Source organism: Chelonus insularis, unplaced genomic scaffold (genome assembly GCF_013357705.1).
Source record: "Chelonus insularis isolate UGA/USDA-ARS -01 unplaced genomic scaffold, ASM1335770v1 contig_264_pilon, whole genome shotgun sequence".
NCBI classification, from domain to species: domain Eukaryota; kingdom Metazoa; phylum Arthropoda; class Insecta; order Hymenoptera; family Braconidae; genus Chelonus; species Chelonus insularis.
The window spans coordinates 65,147-86,155 of NW_023276454.1; the positions used below are offsets into that span (position 1 = coordinate 65,147).

Genomic DNA, 21,009 nt, shown 5'->3' on the forward strand with positions numbered 1-21,009 from the left:
TGGTTAAAATTCCCGAAAAGAGAGTGGCGCTGCTGTGATGTTTGAAAACAACATGGCGTCTCTTCGTGTATTTTTATTATTTTTTATTAAATGAAAGGGTAATTCCTCACTTCGAAGATAACTTCAGAAAAAATAAAAATCATCATTTGGATGTACTCATTATGGTATAAATATAATTTAATAAGTATAGAAATGAATAATTTCTAACCATGGCATTGGCATCAACGAATGAATTCGGGCCTGATTCTGGAGGTAGAATTAAGGTTAGTTGTTTTGGTGTATGTTTATATTATCCGCTCTAAAAAATTGAGTGAATTAATTAATTTCATTTTTATAATAAGGGTTTAACCATTGTTAAACCATTAGTATATGGTAATGTAGCACGATACTTTGGAAAAAAAAGAGAAGAAGATGGACACACTCATCAATGGACTGTTTATGTTAAACCTTATCACAATGAAGATATGTCAACATACGTGAAAAAAGTGCATTTTAAATTACATGAAAGTTATAATAATCCAAATAGAATTGTAACTAAACCACCTTATGAATTGACGGAAACTGGCTGGGGAGAATTTGAAATTGTTATAAAAATTTATTTCCACGATCCAAATGAAAGGCCGGTAAGTCATAAACTATCTGATCATATCAATGTATTTGCTTTTCTGTAAGTAATTCAATGTTTACCTCGTTTTAGGTTACAATTTATCATATTTTGAAATTATTTCAATCTTCGCCTGAAATTCAAATGGGCAAAAAAAATTTAGTTTCTGAATTTTATGAAGAAATTGTCTTCCAAGATCCTACCGCTTTGATGCAACATTTGCTAAGTACAACAAGACCAATAACACTTGGAACATGGAAACATGAAACTGATTGTAAGTATTTAATATCAAAGTTATGATCAATCATAATATATATATATATACAATTTATTGTTAATTATGCATGCAATTAATTTTTTTTCTATGAAAAATTGATAGTATTTTGGTATGATGATTGAAACTTTTTCAGTTGAAGCGAAAAAAGAAAACACTCTGAAGGCAATAACTGAAGCGAGAAACAAAGTACGATTAGAGATAATTGATCTCAAAGAAAAATTAACTTTAGCAAAGGAAACAATCGCAAAATTTAAAGAAGAAATTGCAAAAATATCGAAAGTTGGCAATCCTTTATCGGCGGCACAATAGAACAACTGATAAAACAAAAAAAGAATATTTCTAATAACTAAGATGTACAAATTTTTATATAATTAGTTAATTAATAAGAATATAAATAAACGATAATGACTTGAATATATTCTCGCTCTGTTTGGTCACTACTATAATAATATGGTTATTATAGTCCGCAAGTCACGAGAGTCTTTTGAACCGTGTAATAATAATTCACTATATTGGATACTTCATTGCATCATCTCTGTACTAATATCTTCACTGAAATGAACTATTTAATTCACAAATTAGGAGAGATTTTCAGTATCATAAATAATTTAATTAAAGATCATATTATTATCTTATCTGAAAATTTCATCGAGTTACACAATTAATTACACATGAGTTACAAAATAGTCTTCCAAATACTAATATGACGTCAGAAAACATCAAAAAAAATAAATCGTAAGTTTTTCTACTACAATACACTTATTAAAATTATATAATTCTTGAAACTTTTAAATATTATCGATTGAAATCATTGTTCATGCTAACATTAACGCACGTTCAATTATTTTTTTGTTTTTTATTGAAATCGAGCCATTATTATCAGTGGTACATACTGTATATACACTTTTTATCTGAATACCACATATGTGTATATATGATTTATTTTCAACATTTTGCGCGGCAAAAGTAGACTCTTATTTGAATTAATCATATCTATGCTTTTGAATAAAATGATGCATGATAAAACAAGTTTAAGTAGTTTTTAATCAGCTAATATATTGCAACATAAAATATATTTTAGGATTGGTGTCGAGTTTGGAATTGGAGCTTTAGCAGCAGTAGGTGCTGGTATATTTACAAATCCTATTGATGTAATAAAAGTAAGACTTCAACTGCAAGGGGAATTAGAAGCACGAGGAACGTATAAAAAAATTTACAAAAATACATTTCATGCTGGTTATATAATTGCTGTGAATGAAGGACTAGCAGGACTTCAATCGGGAATTGTATCAGCATTGGCTTTTCAAGTTGTTCTAAATGGAATAAGATTAGGATCTTATAATTTTGCTAAAAATTATGGTTTAACTTTAAATGATGATGGTCAAACAAACGTAATAAAAACTATATTAATAAGTGGAATAGCAGGATGTGTAGGAGCTGTTGCAGGAAGTCCATTTTATTTGGTAAAAACTCAAATCCAATCTCAATCAGCTGCAGAAATGTTAGCTGTTGGTTACCAACATGGCCATGCAAGTGAATGGGCTGCTTTCAAATCTCTTTGGAAAGAAGCAGGATTTGCAGGACTTTATAGACGATGGTATGCTAATGTTCCACGATTATTTTTTGGATCAGCCACTCAGTTAACAACATTTAGCGTTGTTGGAGATTGGTTAAAACCATTTAGTGTAAGTTAAAATGTAATAAAATGATCAAATAATTTTAATTTTATTCCAAAGTGATTCATTCATCATTAAACTTTCAGATCTTCGATGATAGACCTTTATTTTTAACATTCTGTTCAGCTGTAATAGGTGGGAGTTCTGTAGCTTTGACTATTCAACCATTTGATGTAGTTTGTACGCGTTTGTATAATCAAGGTAATTTATTATATGATAATGATTTTATTATATTTCCTTACTTACTTTGATATTTATCAAATAGCTTCTGATGCTAGCGGACGAGGACTATTGTATAACAATTTCTCTGATGCTTTTATAAAGATATTTAAAACAGAAGGAATCACTGGCTTATATAAAGGCACTGTTCCCACTTGGATAAGGATAGCTCCACATACTGTTTTATGTTTATGCTTCTATGATGAATTAGAAATACTGTATTTTCAATTAATTAAAAAATAGATATTTCTATTAATAAAAGAGACCTAACAACTTTGTAAAACTAAATGAATTTATTATACATATGACTATTTTCGAATACTTTAAAGACTTTTTATCTTTCTGATAAAATATGTATTTATTTAAAATTCATTAACATTTCATTATATTTTATGAATTAAATTGTCATTGTAATAACACAGAGTAGATTAAAATTTTAGTAATTTGACCTTGTAAATAAGATAAAATTACCGTGTCATTTAAATAAAAATGGAGCATCCAGATGCTACATGAGTCATTATTTAGAAAAATACTGTAACAATTAAGTTTTGATGTATTTAAGATTTTCGATAGAAAAATATATGATTATTTATTGAGAAGCATTATTATGATGATTAAAAGATAAATTTGTATATAAAAAAATTCAAGTATGACTCTATACAAAAAGTGAAAAATATTTCTATCAAAAATCGATACAAGTTTCGATTACCAATAAGTACATATTCATGACATTTATGCAAATATTTCAAATAGTTGAATAGAAAAGAGTTTAACTTAATTAATGGGCCGCCGACGCAAATGAAAGCCTTGACTTAAAGCAGCTGTGATATCTGTAGTGTTAACACCACGCGTTTCAGGTAAATAAAACCTGAAAAGAAAGATTTAGATCAACATTTGAAGATAAGTAAATCAAAGTCAATATTGATGTATAATTAAATTTAAACATACTTAACAAACATAGCAACAATAATGATAATAAATACAAATATTAAGTACGTATATGCTCCCATAATATTTGCAACTGTTGGAAATAGTAAACCAACAGCAAAATTTCCACCCCAATTACATACACTTCCTATTGCCATTGCGGCTGGTCTTGAAGGTACATCAAATAATTCTGAGGCAATAAAATAAGGAATAGGTCCTAGCCCTAGTCCATAAAATAAAACATAAGCTTCAACAGCTATAATACACAGCCAAGGTACGAAGGAACCATATTCCTATAAAATTAAGATTGAAATGATTTTTTAATTATTAAAAAATAATGAGATAAGTTTTCTTACAATAATTACTTACTATAACACTTAATCCAATGCACAAAACAGTTAAACATATTGCACTTGCATAAGAACTACAAAGAAATAGAGTACGTCTTCCAAATAGAGACATTATGCGAACAGAAATAACAGCCATTGCAATGTTTATTACACCAGTTCCTAGGATCCCATATTCCGAATCATCTTTACTTAATTGAGCAGCTTCAAATATTTTATGCGAATAATAAAAAACAGCATTTATGCCACTAAGTTGTTGTCCAAGTTGCAAAGCAGACACTAAAAGAATTGGTAATCGTACAGAAGAGTCTTTTATAACACGACCAACTGTCCATGAATCCATAGATGAATTTATTAAACTTTCTTCCTGTAAGCTACATATTTCATCATGTAATAAATTAGGATGAACATTCCGTAGTCGTGCGAGTTCTATAAAATGATAAAATTGTTCTGTTGTAACCTATAAGTTCTAAAACATTGATAAACGTTATTTATTTTTGAATAACTAACCTTGAGTAGCTTTCTCTGGCTCCTGTCTGATAATATATAAGTACTTAGGACTCTCCGGCAAGAAATAAAACAATACAAGACTTATAATACATAAAGGAGCAAAAGCAGTAAGCATAATATGCCAGGATTCTTCAGTACCCAAAACATTTTCCAAACCAGCAACTTGTCCTAAAAATACTCCAACAGTGATACCTAGTTGACAAAGTACTCCAACGGCTCCTCTTTGGCCAACTGTAGCAATTTCCATCATATACATTGATAATAAACTTGTGGCAATGCCCCCAGAAAATCCTATAAAAATATGTTATCATTTTTTTTAATCTACAATATAGCTTTAAAAGAGAATAATTTATCTGATAAATGTTTTATTGAAGCAAATTATTTTTAATGATGTACCTACTAAAAGTCGACCCAATATAAGAATTTCAACTGAATTTATTATAGGAGTTAATGAAAAACAAATTGCTCCAAGAACTCCAAAAATATTTCCTACCATAAAGGCTCCTTTTCTACCATACTTGTCAGCTAGCCAACTAGCACCAAATGATCCAATTACACCACCAATTAAGAATATTGACACTATTACAGACCAAATGAATTCTAACTCTCCATGTAAGAGCTGTTTATTGTACTGTGATCTAATACTTTCATTTATAAAATTTTGTATGAGCTGTAATAGTTAATTAATTTATATTAAATGATTTTGTTTAAACAAACACTATAACTGATGCAATTTAAATTTGATCATTAATTGGTTTCAGAAATATAAACAATTAATTTGTAATAAGTTTATGTAACTTTGTAATTACTTACTTCAGCTGGATTATTAACAACACCAATATTATATCCTGTTGGAACTGCAGATCCAAAGCAACACGTGAAACCGGCGAGAATTAATAATGGGGTCCATTTACCAGAGTCTTTCTTACTATGTGATTGTTTTTCATTCTAAATAATTTATATGTGAAAAAAATAAAATGAATTATTATCAACAATATCTATGTTTGTTATTAATAAGTACATATTTGACCAATAAATTTAATCTCACAGTAATTTTTTATGTCATATTATATTAATTGTTTTACAATTGCTCATGAACTTTAAATGAAATAGTTAATATTTACCTCATCTTGTGAATTTTGTTTATTTAATAAACTTGGTCGTGTTGAACTCTCAAGACATAAAGTTGATGCATCATTTTCTAAAAATCACAAATTTGAATTTTTTATTGTAATAATATTTCAAACATTTTTTTCATAAATTAAAGTATACATGAATGAAAGAATAAATAATAAAAAAAAATTGAAAAAGAGTACTATAAACTTATTTACCGGGAGCCATGACTCGCTAAAAAATTTAGAATTAAAAAAATCAATTATAATGAATCTAACTATCATAAAAGAGACTAAAATGATAATAAGCTCGTTGAGTGCTAGTTACATTTATGGAGGTTCGACAGAATTGATAACTATCAAAGGAATGTAAAACTAAACTCGAACATAGCCTATAGAAACTCGAGTCATTAGATCTAACCAACAGAATTAGAGAAAGATTACGACTATCTAATTGTAATAAAAAAATTACGGCCTTTGCCCAAATCCATTAACTATACAAAAATTTTTTATTAATTAGAAAAACCATTCATATTTATATTTAATCATATGAATGAATATTTTATAATTTATTCACTTATCATGATGTTTAAATTTGATACAATTTTTAATAGTGAAAAATACTATTATTTAACCAATTAAATCTAGATATTTAATATTTTTATTTTTTAATTAAAAAACAATAACATTGAATAAATTTAACTTCAAGTTTTATGACTGTTAAGCATACAGTAATAGTAAATTTACTTGAGGAAGTAGTCATACAAGTTTTAATATTTATAAACACATTCAATTGTTGCGCGCCAAAAATGAAATTATCCAACTGTTTTGTGCGCATGGCTTATTTTTTTGTTGATGTAATCCAAACATAAAAATAGTGTATATATACGTGTGATTGGCTAACTCGTTGATTTGATAATTCATTATTCAGTCTCGTCTTCTTTCCAGACGGTTCTTGTTTCGATACAAAACGAATTTGTTAGTATTTACTAGTTAATTCGATTATAATTTTGATTCATTTAAAATTATCGGCAAGTGCATGGTGTTAGTTAGAATAATTTTACAATAGAGAGCATACTTCTCTCTGTTTACAAGTAACTTCTGACCCAATCAACGAATGGTAGATTAGATACAACGGTATGAACCAATGACAATCATTTATTTGCATCGTTGAAATTGTGCGAATGTTCATCGGGCGATAAAAACAGGAGCGCTAGTGTCTCTAGTGACAGAAAAAGAAGAGCTCGAAGCAATCAATAAAATCCCAAAACTGAAATAAATACATTCTTCAGAACGGTTACTTTATCATATTCGATTGCATCTTTTATCAATCTATCTATTCTCAAAAAAATTCAGGAATATATTTCCATAAATATATACATTGTTGTATCAAATACATTGAACAATTTTATGGTTAAAACTTAACAATGGGAAAAGGTGAACAGCAAATATATACGTTGTTAAATGTGATATTGCATCATTTGTTACAACTATACAATATAGATAAAAAGTTCAAAGCTGTTAGGTGGTAACTATTTATTTAATTTTTAGGAAGAAAAGGTAAAAAATCTGGAGGAGATGGTGGTAGAGAACAAGACGGAGGTAATCAACAACAACAGCAACCACCAAGTTCTTCTCAACAAAGACCTCAACAACCTCGTACAGACCAGCATCAACAATCAGGTCCAAGAGGCCAGCAAGGATCTGGTCCACAACAACAATCGGGTCCAAGAGGCCAGCAAGGATCTGGTCCACAACAACAATCAGGTCCGAGAGGCCAGCAAGGATCAGGACAACAACAATCAGGTCCGAGAGGCCAGCAAGGATCTGGTCCACAACAACAATCAGGTCCGAGAGGCCAGCAAGGATCAGGACAACAACAATCAGGTCCGAGAGGCCAGCAAGGATCTGGTCCACAACAACAATCAGCTTGGGGCCAATCGAGGCAACAACAACCATCAGGTCCTAGTCCTCCTCAAGGATCAGGACAACAACAAGCAGCATGGGGCCAATCGGGGCAACAACAACCATCAGGTCCTAGTCCTCCTCAAGGATCAGGACAACAACAAGCAGCATGGGGCCAATCGAGGCAACAACAACCATCAGGTCCTAGTCCTCCTCAAGGATCAGGACAACAACAAGCAGCATGGGGCAAATCGAGGCAACAACAACCATCAGGTCCTAGTCCTCCTCAAGGATCAGGACAACAACAAGCAGCACGGGGCCAATCGGGGCAACAACAACCATCAGGTCCTAGTCCTCCTCAATCCCAAAAATCATCTTTGAGTCAATCTATGAAAAAACTAGATATTAAATCTGGAAAAACACATGAAAAGCAAACAGATAAAAAATCACCATCGAAATCAACTGGGTCTACATCTACTGCGTCAGCTGACACCGGAGAAAATCTTACACCTATAGTAATTCTCAAAAATAATTTATTTAAAATTCTAAAACTACAAATCATTCAAATTAATCAATTATTTTATTCTAGGAACGATTAATGAATGTAAAAAAATCAAAACATCCTCTATCAGATGCAGATAAACACAAATGGTTAAGTTTGATTCCTGTTAGAAAAAATTTGAATATTTGTGGTACAGAGGGTAGAAAAATTAGAGTTTATACAAATATGGTTTCTCTTATATTTAAATCTAATTTCAAAAGTTTAGTAACTCATTATGATGTTAAATTTGACCCTGATAAACCAAAGTTTATTAAAAAACTTGCTCTGGACGCTATGCGAGAAAAACATTATCCAAAGAATTGGCCGGCTTTTGATGGACGTGTTAATCTTATTTCAGCTGGTGATCTGCCATTTGGTTATAGTGTATGTATTCATTAAATATCATTTATCAATGTAATATTGACACCCTGTATTCTAATATTGAGAAACTCAATATGTTTTTTTCTCAAATTTTAGATAACCGATTCGGTAGAAATATTTGATCATGAACGTCAAAGTACACGTCCTGTTACTGTTACATTGACAAAAGCTAACGAAATAGATATGAACTGGTTGAGAAATAAAAACTATCAAAATGATTCGGACGGAATTGAAATAAGTATGCAAGTATTAAATATCATTTTACGCAGTGCACCATCTGCTAATTCAATCTCTGTTGGACGTACATTTTTCAAACAACCACCTCAAAGAATCGATTTAAGTGGTGGTATGGAGCTTTATACTGGAATTTTTCAATCTGCAGTGATGGGATGGAAACCTTTATATAACATTGATGTTGCTAACAAAGCATTCCCAAGTTCAATAAATGTAGTTGAACTTTTTAAAGAACTTTGTGCAGATCGAGGAAGAGTTCCAAATGAAGTAACAGCGGACATGATAAAACATCATTATGATGATATTTCCCGTTTTATAACTGGCTTAAAAGTAATTTACCAACTACCAGATAAACCATCTCAAAAACGCACTGTCGGAGTAAATGGTCTTGACAGATCAGCACGTGATGCAGTATTTGAATTAGATAATAATGAGAAAACAACTGTTGAGCGGTACTTTTTGGGTTGTAAACATTATAAACTCCAATATCCTGATTTGCCATGTCTTTGGGTTGGTTCAAGAGCCAAAAGAACTCTACTACCACCAGAAGTATGTTAACATCTTATAGGAAAGAGCATAATGATGATGAGTAAATCATTTATTTTTTGTTGTTAAACTAAAATATTTTTTTCCAGTTATGCAGTATTGCACCTGGATTAGTAACTAACAGAAAACTAAGTGAAAACCAAACTCGAAATATGATAAGAAATACTGCAAAGCCTGCTTATGAACGAAAACAAACAATTGATAGACTTGTGAGTAATAATTATCAGTATATTCAAACAATAACAACTAAATTTTTATCGACAAATTTATTATTAGTTCCATGGAACAAATTATAATGAAAATCAAACATTACGAGAATTTGGAGTATCTTTAAATGGGACTTTTGAAGAAGTAGACGCTCGTGTACTGAGCCCGCCAGAGTTACAATATCACCAACAAACAGTTAAAGTAAGCAAAGGTGTATGGCAAGCTTCAAAATTTTATTCGGCTAAAGAAATACCTTCAAACACATGGACTATTTTGAATTTAACTCGAATAAATGAAGATTATTGCCGGCAATTCGCCAATTTTATAAAAAATTCAGGTAAGTTATATGTTGTCAAAGTCTTATCAGTCACACGTTAATCTAATACTATATTATGTTAAAATAATTAATTTAGAATAAGAAACATTATTTGGTAATTATTTACTGTTGTAGGCAGATCCAATGGTATGAATATTGGAGAGCTAAAAACTCCACTTGGCCATTTTAATCCCCGTGATAGAGATTTTCTTAAGAGAGTTATATCTTTCTTGGAGCAGAAAAAGCAAGAAAACATACGTCTTGTGGTTGTTGTAATTCCGCCAAATCCACCAGATATCTATCGTAAGAATTCAGTATAAGCTGTTTATAATTTATATATCCATTTAATATTTCATGTTTACAAATATTATTTTCAAATATACAGAAAAAGTCAAACAATTGGCAGAATTGAGAGTTGGAATTTTAACACAATGTATTAAAGATAATACAATAAATAAGATAGTTGAAAGAAACGACAGGGCAACGACCGGCAATATTCTCTTAAAAATCAATTCCAAATTGAATGGAGTCAATCATGTAATTTCAGCTCAAGTTAAACCTGAATGTTTGAAAGTACCTACTATAATATTTGGTGCTGATGTTACTCATCCATCTCCTGATGCTGAGAAAATTCCATCGATTGCTGCGGTAAGTATTTTTTGCATAACATAAGTCATTTAATATAAAGTCAATTAATATTAAAATTAACTTATAGGTCACCGCTAGTAGCTCACACGATGTTTTCAAATATAACTTTGAGCTTAGAATTCAACCAGCTCGAGAAGAACTCATTTTAGATCTCGAGAATATAGTTGTGAAACAAATAAACATTTTTCAACGAATGAATGGCAACAGAAAACCGGAAAATATTATTTTCTATAGAGATGGAGTTGGTGATTCACAATTCCCTCAATTGATGCATTTCGAACTTGGTGCTATTCAAAAAGCATGCTCAAGAATTTATAATTCCGGAGAGCCTAAACCTAAAATTACATTTTTGGTTGTTCAAAAACGGCATCATATAAGATTGTTTCCTAAAGATCGAAATAATTCAGACGATAGAGGTGGAAATGTGCAAGCTGGAACGATTGTTGATACTCAAATTACCCATCCATCACATATTGACTTTTATCTCGTATCTCATGCTAGCATTCAGGTAAAACAATTCCAATTTTTAATTAATATTTTCTTGAAATCGTAAAGTATGAAGTTTAAAATAAATTTCAGGGAACTGCAAGACCAACTAAATATCATTGTTTATTCAATGATAATCCTAAGATGTCCGAAAATGAGATTGAAAAATTGACGTACCACTTATGTCATATGTTCTCTCGTTGTAATCGCTCAGTGAGTTATCCAGCTCCAACTTATAATGCTCATTTAGCAGCATTTCGTGCTCGGGCACTTATATTTGGGTAAATAAAATGTCATATTCTAATTTTTTTTACTAGATTTATGTATATAATATTTTTAATTTATTTTATTTCAGAGTTGATATTCCAATGGATAATATGATCGAGGCACAGAAAAAAATTACCATCCATCGTGATTTATTTGATTCAAATCCAATGTTTTTCGTATAAAATACGTATATTACTAGTTTTTCATAATTCAGAAAGACTGTTCTTTTATTATTTTTCTTATTCTATATTTTATTACATATATGATATATTTCTATGCATTAATATACTATTAATAAACATACATTGTATTTTTCGTTAAATTGATTATGAATGAAGATTTATAAAAACGAGATTCTCGTTTGTATATCTATAACATAATAAAATCTATCTAACAAAGTTTATAGACTAATTGATTTCTACTTTTCAAATAAGTCATACAAAGTAATTTATACAATAATATCACATTTTCGCATTACCTCGTGGCAAATCGACGCAAGTCAACGTGTGTCTCCAGCTATTGATCTACTTGTTCTTGAAGGGGATGCATGCGCACAAAAAATAAAAGCATGATTGTAAGTTGCGTTGCGAAGTTGAGTTACTTAGAGGCCGTTTTAGTTCTCACAAGCGGTTTGTGAGAAACTAAAACATCATAAAAACGAAATCATTCGTTTGCTTACTTTATCCACTTAATCTTCTATATTTGTGATAAACTTGCTCTTAAACTTTTGTATATATATTGATGATATCTTGGGCATGGATTTCATCGACGAACACAGGTATTTAGTTGTTACCAATATTCTTTTTTTTTTTTCGTATTAACACATTCAGGTTTATTTTAACTAGTATTCTAATCATTCATTACGGTAGATAATTTGTTTATTTAATTATTTTTATTAAAAAATTAATTGCTATTTTAATTAAAAATATTGTCAATAAATTAGCAATGACAATCAATTTTTAATTCTAACTTGACTTAACAGAGTATAAAAGTTCATCAAGAAATGAAATATTGATCAAGTGATAATTAAATAAAAGTGAGAAAAAAAAAATATTGTATGTAAATATTGTCGGTTAGCAACGTTTCTGGAAGGTTCTGCAGATGTCCACGGCATTGAACGGTAGTTTGCATGGTAGTAGAATTTCTTTAGCGCATTATCGTTAGAGAACATGTAAATTTATGAATGAAGAGTTAAATTCTAAAATTTTAATTAAATTAGTAATATAACACAAATTATAAATGTTTATTACGTTATAATATTAGAAGCACCATAAGTGTTGTTAACTATCGATTTATTTAAGTACATTGAATACGATGCTTTGTTTCATCATACTAATGATATTAAACATTGATATTGACAGGAGAAAGACGGAAACGAGGCAAAAGGTGGATTAAGGAGTATTGAGAGCAATCGAAGGTAGTTGGAAGATTAAGAAGGAAAGAAAGTGAAACTGAAGACTCCGAAAGAATACACGAAACAGTATAGCAGTAGCAGTAGCAATAGAAGAAGGAAGAGAAGAGCAAATAGCAGTAGAAGTAGAAGATTAGAGAAATGTTGGAAACAGAAAGTTATTAATTGGTGATTAGTTTGTTGAGGCTTTTAGCTAAACGTGGAGTAGCAAGAACAAGAACTAAAGTCAGGTTCTGTGCTACCCTCGATGCTTACTCTACGCCTCGTGTCGACACACTTCTTGAAGCAACCATAGGGAGCTATCCGCCGCCTCGGAAGCGTAAAAACAAAGCTTTTGTATGATGTACCGTGATAGGGACATGAACCCAAAGCTCTTTGTAATCTTCCATGAATTCTATTTCTGGTTGATCAGAGCAAAATAATTAACAACGTGTACCTTTCTTCCGCGAGCCAAACAGTTTATTGCACCTACTAAAAACGTCAGCTTGTGGGATAACTTGTAGAAATTACTTAGATCAGAAATTTGTTAATTACATTCAAATATCTTGTTGATAATTTCACCATTTGTACTTAATTCATTTTTAAAAAGTGAACAAAAATTATTGTTCAAACCAACAAAGACATTTGTTTGTCTAAAATACTGCTTGCCGTTGAAATACGGCATCGAGACTGAACTATCTATATTTCAATCTGTGGAGAGCTGCGAAAGAGTGCATTGTAAGTATATAAGTTTTGAATATTTTATTAAATTAATAAAAAACAACTGATACTTTATTTTATTCTTTCTTCTTGTATATTTAAAAATAACTTTAAATATTTATTGTTTTTATTTATTATCAGTGCGGCAGTGGGTCGCGAGGAAGACGGAGTGGGATGAGACGTCCTCAGCAAGAAGCTTTTCAAGAAGATCATCATCAACGTCGTCATCATCATTTTCTTCAACGTCCAGGTTCATCAGCTTCAATTGAACCTCGTCAATCTAATGAAAAGGTATAGTCAATTGTATTTTTCACGAAAGAGAATAAAGTTTTAATGACAATAATTATTATTAATTAGGATGAGTCACGATTAGCACGAGTGAAACGTGTTTTAACTGGCTCACTGCTAGGCCGTTCAGGGAATACTGGAAATTATAATCGAGTTTTTGGAGCACGACTAGAGCTCGTTGAATCATATTTGGATACTGGTGTCCCCTATGTCGTTCATAGGCTCTGTAATTATATTGAAAAATATGGATTCCAAAGTGCTACTCTCTTTCGTTTATCAGGAGGAAGTCCAAGACTTACTGAACGTTTGAGAGCAGCATTTGAGAGAAAAGGTGATGCTGATTTAGAAGGAGCAGCATGTCCATCAACAGCAGCTACGTTGCTAAGACAATATTTAAAAGAATTGCCGCAACCTCTAGTACCTTCTTCACTAGTTGCTCGACTTCTTCATGTTCATTCTCGTAAGTTTTTATTTTTAAGTGCTTCATCTGGACAATTTACCAAAAAAATTATTAAACAATTAAAAATAAATTTATTAAATTACTTCATAAATCTGTAAAAAAATTGTTAAGTTTATTTATCTTATTTTCAATGAATATAATTGGATAAATATTGGAAAATAAATTAAATATTTACTGAAACTTTTTCTTCTTTTTAAGAAGAGTACGCTGATAATCGTGAAACTTGGATTGAACAAACACAACAACTTTTACTGAGTCTACCGCCCTCGCATTATCGTCTACTGGGTTACCTTGCCAATTACCTCAGCAAGTATGAAGCAAAACATGGTCGAAGTTCTGGAGTTTGTGGAGTTTTTGCACCTGTCGTACTCCCTCATGTTCCTCCAGCTACGACTCTTCTTCGAGACATTCTAACTGAGGCCTCTACACTATTTTCTAACTGGTTAGTACTCATCAATTTATTACAGCTATGGAAAAAGAAACAATCAGATGAATAAAAAAAATATTGCCTATCATAAGAATAAAATTGTCGAGCTTTTAAATTTATCAGACTATTTTTGTAACTTCAATTTCGATTAATGCCGGTCAGTGTTTGAAATTCCTTAAAGAATGACGACTGCTTACTGCAATGTTATGTTTCCACAATGACGCAATGCATGGATGACGTGAATATTTTTTAGAACATCGTTTTCGGCTTTCATATAACTTGTTTACTTAAATAAACCAAGACTCAGCGACGTCTATGCGGACTCGATACGTATATCTAGCTAGCGCAGCTGTATCCACACCCAATTCGATCACCGTTTATTGCAAGTATCCAACGAAATTGTATTTTCGTAACTAAATTATTTTGATTATATTTACGGACCAACTGCGTAGATTCTCAATGTGACGTCCTAAAACGTGTAATGGACAATTTGGCATCTAGCCTAATATGTAACATTTCCACCTTTTTCGATTTTTATTATGTTTATTTTTTATTTATCAACAAAGTTTGAATAAATACATGCTGAGTAATTGAAATAATAATATCTCTGTTCAGTACAGAATTATTCATTCAATATTTATTTGTTTTAATAAAACTGCAACATTTATTTAAAAATTGTTTAGATTTTGGAGTAAAAAATAATGAATTCATGCCAAATTCTATTTTCAACTTTATTTGAATTACAGTTCAAAGTCAAAGTTATTTTCATGTCTGGATTATTTCTTTGGTAGTAAAAATTTGTTTGAAAATTATGAAAAATATTATATAATACTTTTAGAATAGAATTATTTTTACTATTTTTCTTGCCAATAATCAGTTAAATGATTGATTGTCTATTCATCAATTTTACTCTTTACTTTGAATACATTTGTTTTATTTATGTGTCCTTCGAATTAAAGTCTTTACTCGTTTACCTTGAGGATATGCCATGAAAAGAAAACCGTTGCTAAAATTTTTCTATCATTCCAAGGTAATAGGTCACAAAAAATCATTTCTGTTGATTTTAATTCTGCGTAATAAGAAATATATTTACGTATAATACAATAATATTTACTTACTTCAAAGGGTCTTATGTTTGTAAAAATGTGGTTACTACGAACCGGTTTTATAGTAGAAATTCTATGATGCACGAAAGGTTCCAACTTATCTGATCAATTGCTAGGGAATGTCATCACATTTTTACTATCCAAGTCATGACAATTAAGAAGATGATAACTATAATAATAAAAATCGTTTGTTTTTATTGTACCAATGATGAAGGAAAAGGATGAGGCCTCATGTACATCATGATGATAATTGACCTGATGTATAAAGATCTTCATGAATGGCAGGGTTAATCCTTGAACAAACACGGCCCTGGCATGTAATTTACGTGGATATACTGTCGATTGTTGAGCATATTTTATTTCTTGCATCATTTACTTTTTAAGCAAATTATCAATCGATAATTACTGAAGTTATTTATAAAATGTAAACAGAGCTCCAATGAATTATCTATGTAATTTGATGCTCCGGCTATATAATCATAAAAATGCAATTGAAAGACCGGAAAAAGAGCTAATAATCCGGATGCATCAAACTTTCAATATTATAAAGTAAAGAAAAAATATCGATCAATGTAGCAGTATACTTTCATGGTAAAAGTTGAATTGTTATTATTATTTAAAAAATTATTGGAAAACTAAATGGATAATTTCCAATAAATTTTTCTATAAAAATATTTTTACAAAGCAAAAGAGTCTTTTATCTTTCCAATAAATTTTTTCATTTATGTAATATCATCATAAAAATATTTCTAGTCCTTATTCGACCTTTTTGAATGATGCTTTTATTTAAATAATAAATCGTTTTATATACGTTGATAGGAATTAATTGATTTCTTGGGTTTAAAGTTTTGCCATCAAATTAAGTGAAATTGAGAGAATTCTTGATAGATGGAATTAAATCTATCAGCTATTGTATTTATGACTGGATGATAGATCAATTGGACTAGGTACTATCAGGAACTTGAGCGTCCCTGGCATGCAGAGTTTTGAGTCGTGACTTCTTGCGTGCCATGTGTTACTTATGAACATTTCATGTGCTGTATAAGCATAATATGATAGAGGAAGAGAGAGAAGACCGAGAATGCATTGGAGGGAGAATCAGAGTTGCGCTCCAAAATTACTCTTTACCAGGCGGATATAGACTCGCGTGTGGAGTCACTGGGGACCAGTTTATATTGTGTCGCATTTCACTTCACTTGTCATTACTCTCTATTAGATAGTGATTTGGTTATAGTTGACTTATCTATTCGCGTATGTATGTATTTACATTCGTATGTACATACAGATGTATGCTAGTGTTGGTGAATTTTATTGACAGCTCAGAAAATATATTTGAACCGTTAAAATTTAAAATAGTGATTGATCATAATATTTAATATTAATATTCCGGACTTTTGTGCCAACGTGTTAAAGTTCAGGCACTGGTTTTATTAAATAACCTATAATAAATGTATCATCGAAACGTGGCGATATTCGACCGAGTCTTAGTTGAGTTTCATTGGAAAAGAAAGTTATTTTTTATGATCACATAAGTCATATAATTATCAGATGAATGTTCATCATTAATAAACAATTGTTTTATTTCATCTACCTTCAAGTGAATGGTAAAAATAAAGGTACCTTATTGATTATTATTAGATATTGAAAATATGATATCTTTTATAATGAACAATAAAAAGTTTGGTTAAATGATACATATACAATCACACTAGCCGGCTGAATATACTTGAATGCAAAGAACACAATATTCCACCACTTAATACTTCTCACAATGGAAAATTCCAGACTCAACCTAATAAATATCACCGTATATCACAATTTTTATGTCGACTTGATGATTCAAAGAATATTATTATGCAAATTTAATAATAAAAAAAATTATGCGATACTTTTTTAAAAGTATTTCTGTAAGATTTTAAGTCCTTTTTTTTTAAATAAAAATGATGAATATTCAGGGTCTTTTAGAATTGCAAATAATATAATCTTTTAATCTTGTTAATATCGGAAAAATTTTCTTCAAAAACTCTGATAATTTCCTAATTAACAGTAAATTTTTATTGTTTATCTAACATGTTTTATCTAAATGTCATAATGGATTAAATAATTTCCTTATTATTATCATCATCATCATCATCATCATTGTCAAAGAATTGATTGAATTATAAGTCATGATATATTTTGAAAAACACTTTTTGATAATCCTATACGTACAGATAATGGAATATTTGAATACTTATAAAGGAAACAAATAATTCTAATGTATTAATAAATTCATAAGGCACGCGATGTAATTAGATGATTGCCTCTACGTAATTGTATTGTATGATATAATAGGCATAATTATTATAACAGTACCCTAGGTTATAATAGTATCGGTAATGGCAATAATTTTAATTAAATTTCAGCAATAAGGATTCATCAGCTTATGTAGCAACGATACCCAACGACTGCGAGACCTGCTGCAAAGAACGAAAAACCGAAATAAGTGATACAAACAATAGCAAGAGTTTGCTTTGCGCGCTGAAACCGCGCAAACGCAAGGAACGTCGTGAATCCTGTTGTCAAGAAAGAAAATTAATAAGGTATTAAAATTAACTACTATTATTTAATCACGTTTAAAAGTATAGTGATTATTTCAATAAATTTTGTTATTTATTTTAGGAGCAATAGTGAAGAAAAAATTCTAGACAACCCAACTACATTACCCGAATCTATTAGAAGAGTCAGTAGTCACGAGGACTTTAATAGTGATAAGCATCTTCATATTATATCAAGACTTAATCAAGACATGGGACATGGAGTGGTAAGTTATTTTTCATTTTGTTGATTAAATTAAACATTTTACAAAGATAGCAATTAAATATAAAGAAAAGCTTATTCAATTTCATTCAATAAAAAATGATGAGGTACCAGATCTCTTGTTTCAACTGATAAAATATTTAACCAAGATAATTTACATTATAGCGGTGTACCAATTTACCCTTGCATGAGAGAACAAACGTTTCTCCCGTGTCAACAAAACCATCACCATTGCCATCTCCATGTGATCTTTTACTCATCACTGAAAGACCTGAATGTGATGTGGAACATGTTAGAAGTACTGAACGATTTAGCAGGAGTATTACACCACGTGGAAGACGTCAACCAAGACGAAGGAGAATTCATAGAGGGCTGGAAACCGACACGAATTCCAGCAAGGTAAAAATTATAATAAAATATATAAATTAACTTTTTATGTTTATATCAATAATTTATTGTTGATTATTTAAACAGGAAAACGAAGATGAAGAAACAGATTCCAGTTTGATAATTGATTCACCTGGTCCTAACCGTCGAAATGGTATTAGTGGACAAAGCTTTCTTGAAATGTTAAGCAGTGGACCGAGTAGATCACCATCACCCGTGAGACCACCGCTTTTAGATCTTGAAGATTCAAATAATCCTGTGCCAACAAACTGGATTTTTCCACATCGACCGTCTACTGTACGTAAATATCATTCTTCGTTGATTGAATATTGAATTTTCTTATTTTATTCATTTTAAATTTACAGGAGGAAGAGGAAGAAGAAGAAAATGCGAATGAGCGAGTTGAAGCGTTAACTTCTCCTAGAAATTCATTGCTAATACCACGAAGATTTTATACAGAAAATGATGTTCCACAAAACGTTCCGGCTTCTACAGAACTAGGTTTAAAAACTCTTACAAAACACATTAATGGACTGAAAAAGAAAATTAAAAAATATGAAGACGAATTTGAAGAAAATTTCGGATATCGTCCAAGTCATTCAGATAAAATGAGTAACCGAGATATCAAAAGACTTTGTGTAGAGTTGAATAAGTTAAGAAAAGAACATAAAATGTTGAAAGAAGATCCGATTGGTTTACTTAAAGCTACGGCTAATAGTAAAAATAATCTTGATAATTCTGTCGGACAAATTAATAATATTAATAGTCCAGAAAAATCGAGATCTATGCTAATGGAAGAAATGTTGAAAGACGTTGAGAGAAAGCTTACCGAGAAAAGATTAAAATACGGTCGTCCAGATAACATGGAAGAAATGACACATGAACAATTATTAGATGAAAAAACTGCTGTTCAAAAGGCTCTATTGCATATTGAAAATGCTTTTGGAAGACCGGTTTCTAAAGAAGATCGTGCTGTTGTCCGGGTTCTTTACGATCGATACAGAACATTGAAACGATTAATAATCAGAGCTGGAGCCAATAAGAATAAAGATAGTATTTCGGAGCTAGCGACTATTTTGGAGCATGAAGCAATGGATTTTACATCATCATCTCTTCCAGGTAATCCAATTGATACTGATAGACGAGCCAGTGAACCGGATATGTCTCATCGAGGAATTTTAGATTGTATTGACCCTTCTGATCAACTTCCTACTGATAGTGATAGTCAACATAGTAGTAGTGAAGGTAGTCGTGGACCAGGAGGTGAAAGTCTTCATGCTCTTCCACAGGAAGATCTTATTGCTCAACAACGAGTTATGCGAGAAGAAAAAAAACGACTTCGAAGAGCTTTAAAAGAACTCGAAGCACAGTTTGAAGCTCGCGCAGGAAGAAAAATGCAAAGAGAAGATAGAGGACCTCATGTTACGACTATTTATGAGTCATACAAACAAACAAAGGCTAAACTCAGACTAATTGATGCCCTCTTGTCCAAAAGCGCTTAATTAGGATTTACTATGTTATTTCTTTTACTTTTTATAAATACATATTTATTATGTAATTGATGATAGAGATTTCAAAAATATTTGTAAAGTATTCAAGACAGTTATTATTATAATTATATCGAGTGAGAAAATTGGTTTAAGATTAAAATACTTCCGTGGAGAAATTTATTTTTTACTTTTGCACAAATAGGAAGCAATAATTAATTAAATTAGTTGAAAATTTTTTTTCAATTATGACATTATGTCTTTAAAAATAATACTTATTTTTGAATAAAAATCATTTAAATATTTGATAGAAATTAAACCAAGTGTATTAATGATAGATAGATACGTATTTCTTATATATTATTTGTTTTAGTAGGTGCAGTATAAGGATAAAGTTGATTACAAAGTAGTTTTTTTATTTTTTCAATATATGAATGTAAATAATATATCGTCTCCAGTGACAATGACGTATTTATATGTGAATATATCCGAATGACGGATTATTTTATATTGCATCAAAATATCTATGAAGATATATCGAACGTTATGAATGCATAAAAATCTTATCAACTGTTATCGTCATGAATCACACGTACAAAAAAAAAGCTATGTACTTAAGAAAAGAGAACAGATTTTAAACAATTAGTTAATTCTTCAGTGTAGTTATTTTTTGAATTTGTTATTATAATGTGAAGAAAAAAATTATCACATAAACGGAGGATAAAAATATGTTTAGTTTATG

General features: G+C 30.5%; 5 protein-coding genes across 8 annotated transcripts; 4 read left to right on the forward strand and 1 right to left on the reverse strand.

Moving 5' to 3' along the window:
• The first annotated feature begins 29 nt into the window (after positions 1–29).
• Positions 30–1,299, forward strand: Gas41 (YEATS domain-containing protein 4 Gas41). Its single transcript, XM_035080067.1, has 4 exons — positions 30–263; positions 342–623; positions 698–878; positions 1,015–1,299. Exons 1-4 carry the CDS (start codon positions 210–212, stop codon positions 1,188–1,190), a joined length of 693 nt encoding a protein of 230 aa, XP_034935958.1. The 5' UTR covers positions 30–209; the 3' UTR covers positions 1,191–1,299.
• A 30-nt stretch (positions 1,300–1,329) lies between these two features.
• Positions 1,330–3,064, forward strand: LOC118065039 (solute carrier family 25 member 35-like). The gene is made up of 4 exons (XM_035080066.1): positions 1,330–1,616; positions 1,963–2,566; positions 2,644–2,758; positions 2,823–3,064. The coding sequence occupies exons 1-4, from the start codon at positions 1,585–1,587 to the stop codon at positions 3,017–3,019; spliced, it is 948 nt and encodes a 315-aa protein (XP_034935957.1). The 5' UTR covers positions 1,330–1,584; the 3' UTR covers positions 3,020–3,064.
• A 171-nt stretch (positions 3,065–3,235) lies between these two features.
• On the reverse strand, positions 3,236–6,178 carry LOC118065034 (solute carrier family 2, facilitated glucose transporter member 3-like). The gene is made up of 8 exons (XM_035080057.1): positions 5,892–6,178; positions 5,685–5,761; positions 5,374–5,508; positions 4,957–5,230; positions 4,561–4,851; positions 4,073–4,479; positions 3,725–3,996; positions 3,236–3,644 (listed from the first exon to the last, which is right to left on the reverse strand). The coding sequence occupies exons 1-8, from the start codon at positions 5,899–5,901 to the stop codon at positions 3,551–3,553; spliced, it is 1,560 nt and encodes a 519-aa protein (XP_034935948.1). The 5' UTR covers positions 5,902–6,178; the 3' UTR covers positions 3,236–3,550.
• Positions 6,179–6,559: 381 nt separating this feature from the next.
• Positions 6,560–11,602, forward strand: AGO2 (Argonaute 2). 3 transcript variants are annotated; one of them, XM_035080054.1, is made up of 12 exons: positions 6,560–7,109; positions 7,224–7,520; positions 7,602–8,092; positions 8,167–8,502; positions 8,596–9,282; positions 9,369–9,488; positions 9,556–9,823; positions 9,938–10,105; positions 10,188–10,450; positions 10,518–10,958; positions 11,030–11,217; positions 11,292–11,602. In XM_035080054.1, the coding sequence occupies exons 1-12, from the start codon at positions 7,100–7,102 to the stop codon at positions 11,383–11,385; spliced, it is 3,363 nt and encodes a 1,120-aa protein (XP_034935945.1). In that variant the 5' UTR covers positions 6,560–7,099; the 3' UTR covers positions 11,386–11,602. The 3 variants fall into 3 exon arrangements, with proteins under 3 accessions (XP_034935945.1, XP_034935944.1, XP_034935943.1); XM_035080053.1 differs by having other exon boundaries at positions 7,224–7,406; positions 7,488–8,092; XM_035080052.1 differs by having other exon boundaries at positions 7,224–8,092.
• Positions 11,603–11,710: 108 nt separating this feature from the next.
• Positions 11,711–20,406, forward strand: LOC118065022 (protein FAM13A). 2 transcript variants are annotated; one of them, XM_035080033.1, is made up of 10 exons: positions 11,711–11,981; positions 12,565–13,331; positions 13,455–13,604; positions 13,671–14,061; positions 14,260–14,503; positions 18,000–18,176; positions 18,256–18,397; positions 18,559–18,792; positions 18,868–19,077; positions 19,146–20,406. In XM_035080033.1, exons 3-10 carry the CDS (start codon positions 13,488–13,490, stop codon positions 20,280–20,282), a joined length of 2,652 nt encoding a protein of 883 aa, XP_034935924.1. In that variant the 5' UTR covers positions 11,711–11,981; positions 12,565–13,331; positions 13,455–13,487; the 3' UTR covers positions 20,283–20,406. The 2 variants fall into 2 exon arrangements, with proteins under 2 accessions (XP_034935924.1, XP_034935925.1); XM_035080034.1 differs by having other exon boundaries at positions 14,263–14,503.
• Positions 20,407–21,009: the final 603 nt, after the last annotated feature.

Coding starts and splice junctions, on each gene's coding strand:
- Gas41 (XM_035080067.1), top strand. CDS start 210: ATGGCATTGGCATCAACGAATGAATTCGGGCCTGATTCTGGAGGTAGA. Junction 264..341: donor ATTCTGGAGGTAGAATTAAG/GTTAGTTGTTTT, acceptor TTTTATAATAAG/GGTTTAACCATTGTTAAACC. Junction 879..1,014: donor ATGGAAACATGAAACTGATT/GTAAGTATTTAA, acceptor AAACTTTTTCAG/TTGAAGCGAAAAAAGAAAAC.
- LOC118065039 (XM_035080066.1), top strand. CDS start 1,585: ATGACGTCAGAAAACATCAAAAAAAATAAATC. Junction 1,617..1,962: donor AACATCAAAAAAAATAAATC/GTAAGTTTTTCT, acceptor AATATATTTTAG/GATTGGTGTCGAGTTTGGAA. Junction 2,567..2,643: donor ATTGGTTAAAACCATTTAGT/GTAAGTTAAAAT, acceptor TTAAACTTTCAG/ATCTTCGATGATAGACCTTT.
- LOC118065034 (XM_035080057.1), bottom strand. Junction 5,509..5,684: donor AACAAAATTCACAAGATGAG/GTAAATATTAAC, acceptor TAAATTATTTAG/AATGAAAAACAATCACATAG. Junction 3,997..4,072: donor GCATTGGATTAAGTGTTATA/GTAAGTAATTAT, acceptor TTAATTTTATAG/GAATATGGTTCCTTCGTACC.
- LOC118065022 (XM_035080033.1), top strand. CDS start 13,488: ATGAGACGTCCTCAGCAAGAAGCTTTTCAAGAAGATCATCATCAACGT. Junction 14,062..14,259: donor ACTTCTTCATGTTCATTCTC/GTAAGTTTTTAT, acceptor CTTCTTTTTAAG/AAGAGTACGCTGATAATCGT. Junction 18,793..18,867: donor CCGACACGAATTCCAGCAAG/GTAAAAATTATA, acceptor TTATTTAAACAG/GAAAACGAAGATGAAGAAAC.
- AGO2 (XM_035080052.1), top strand. Junction 9,489..9,555: donor AACAAACAATTGATAGACTT/GTGAGTAATAAT, acceptor ATTTATTATTAG/TTCCATGGAACAAATTATAA. Junction 10,451..10,517: donor AAATTCCATCGATTGCTGCG/GTAAGTATTTTT, acceptor ATTAACTTATAG/GTCACCGCTAGTAGCTCACA.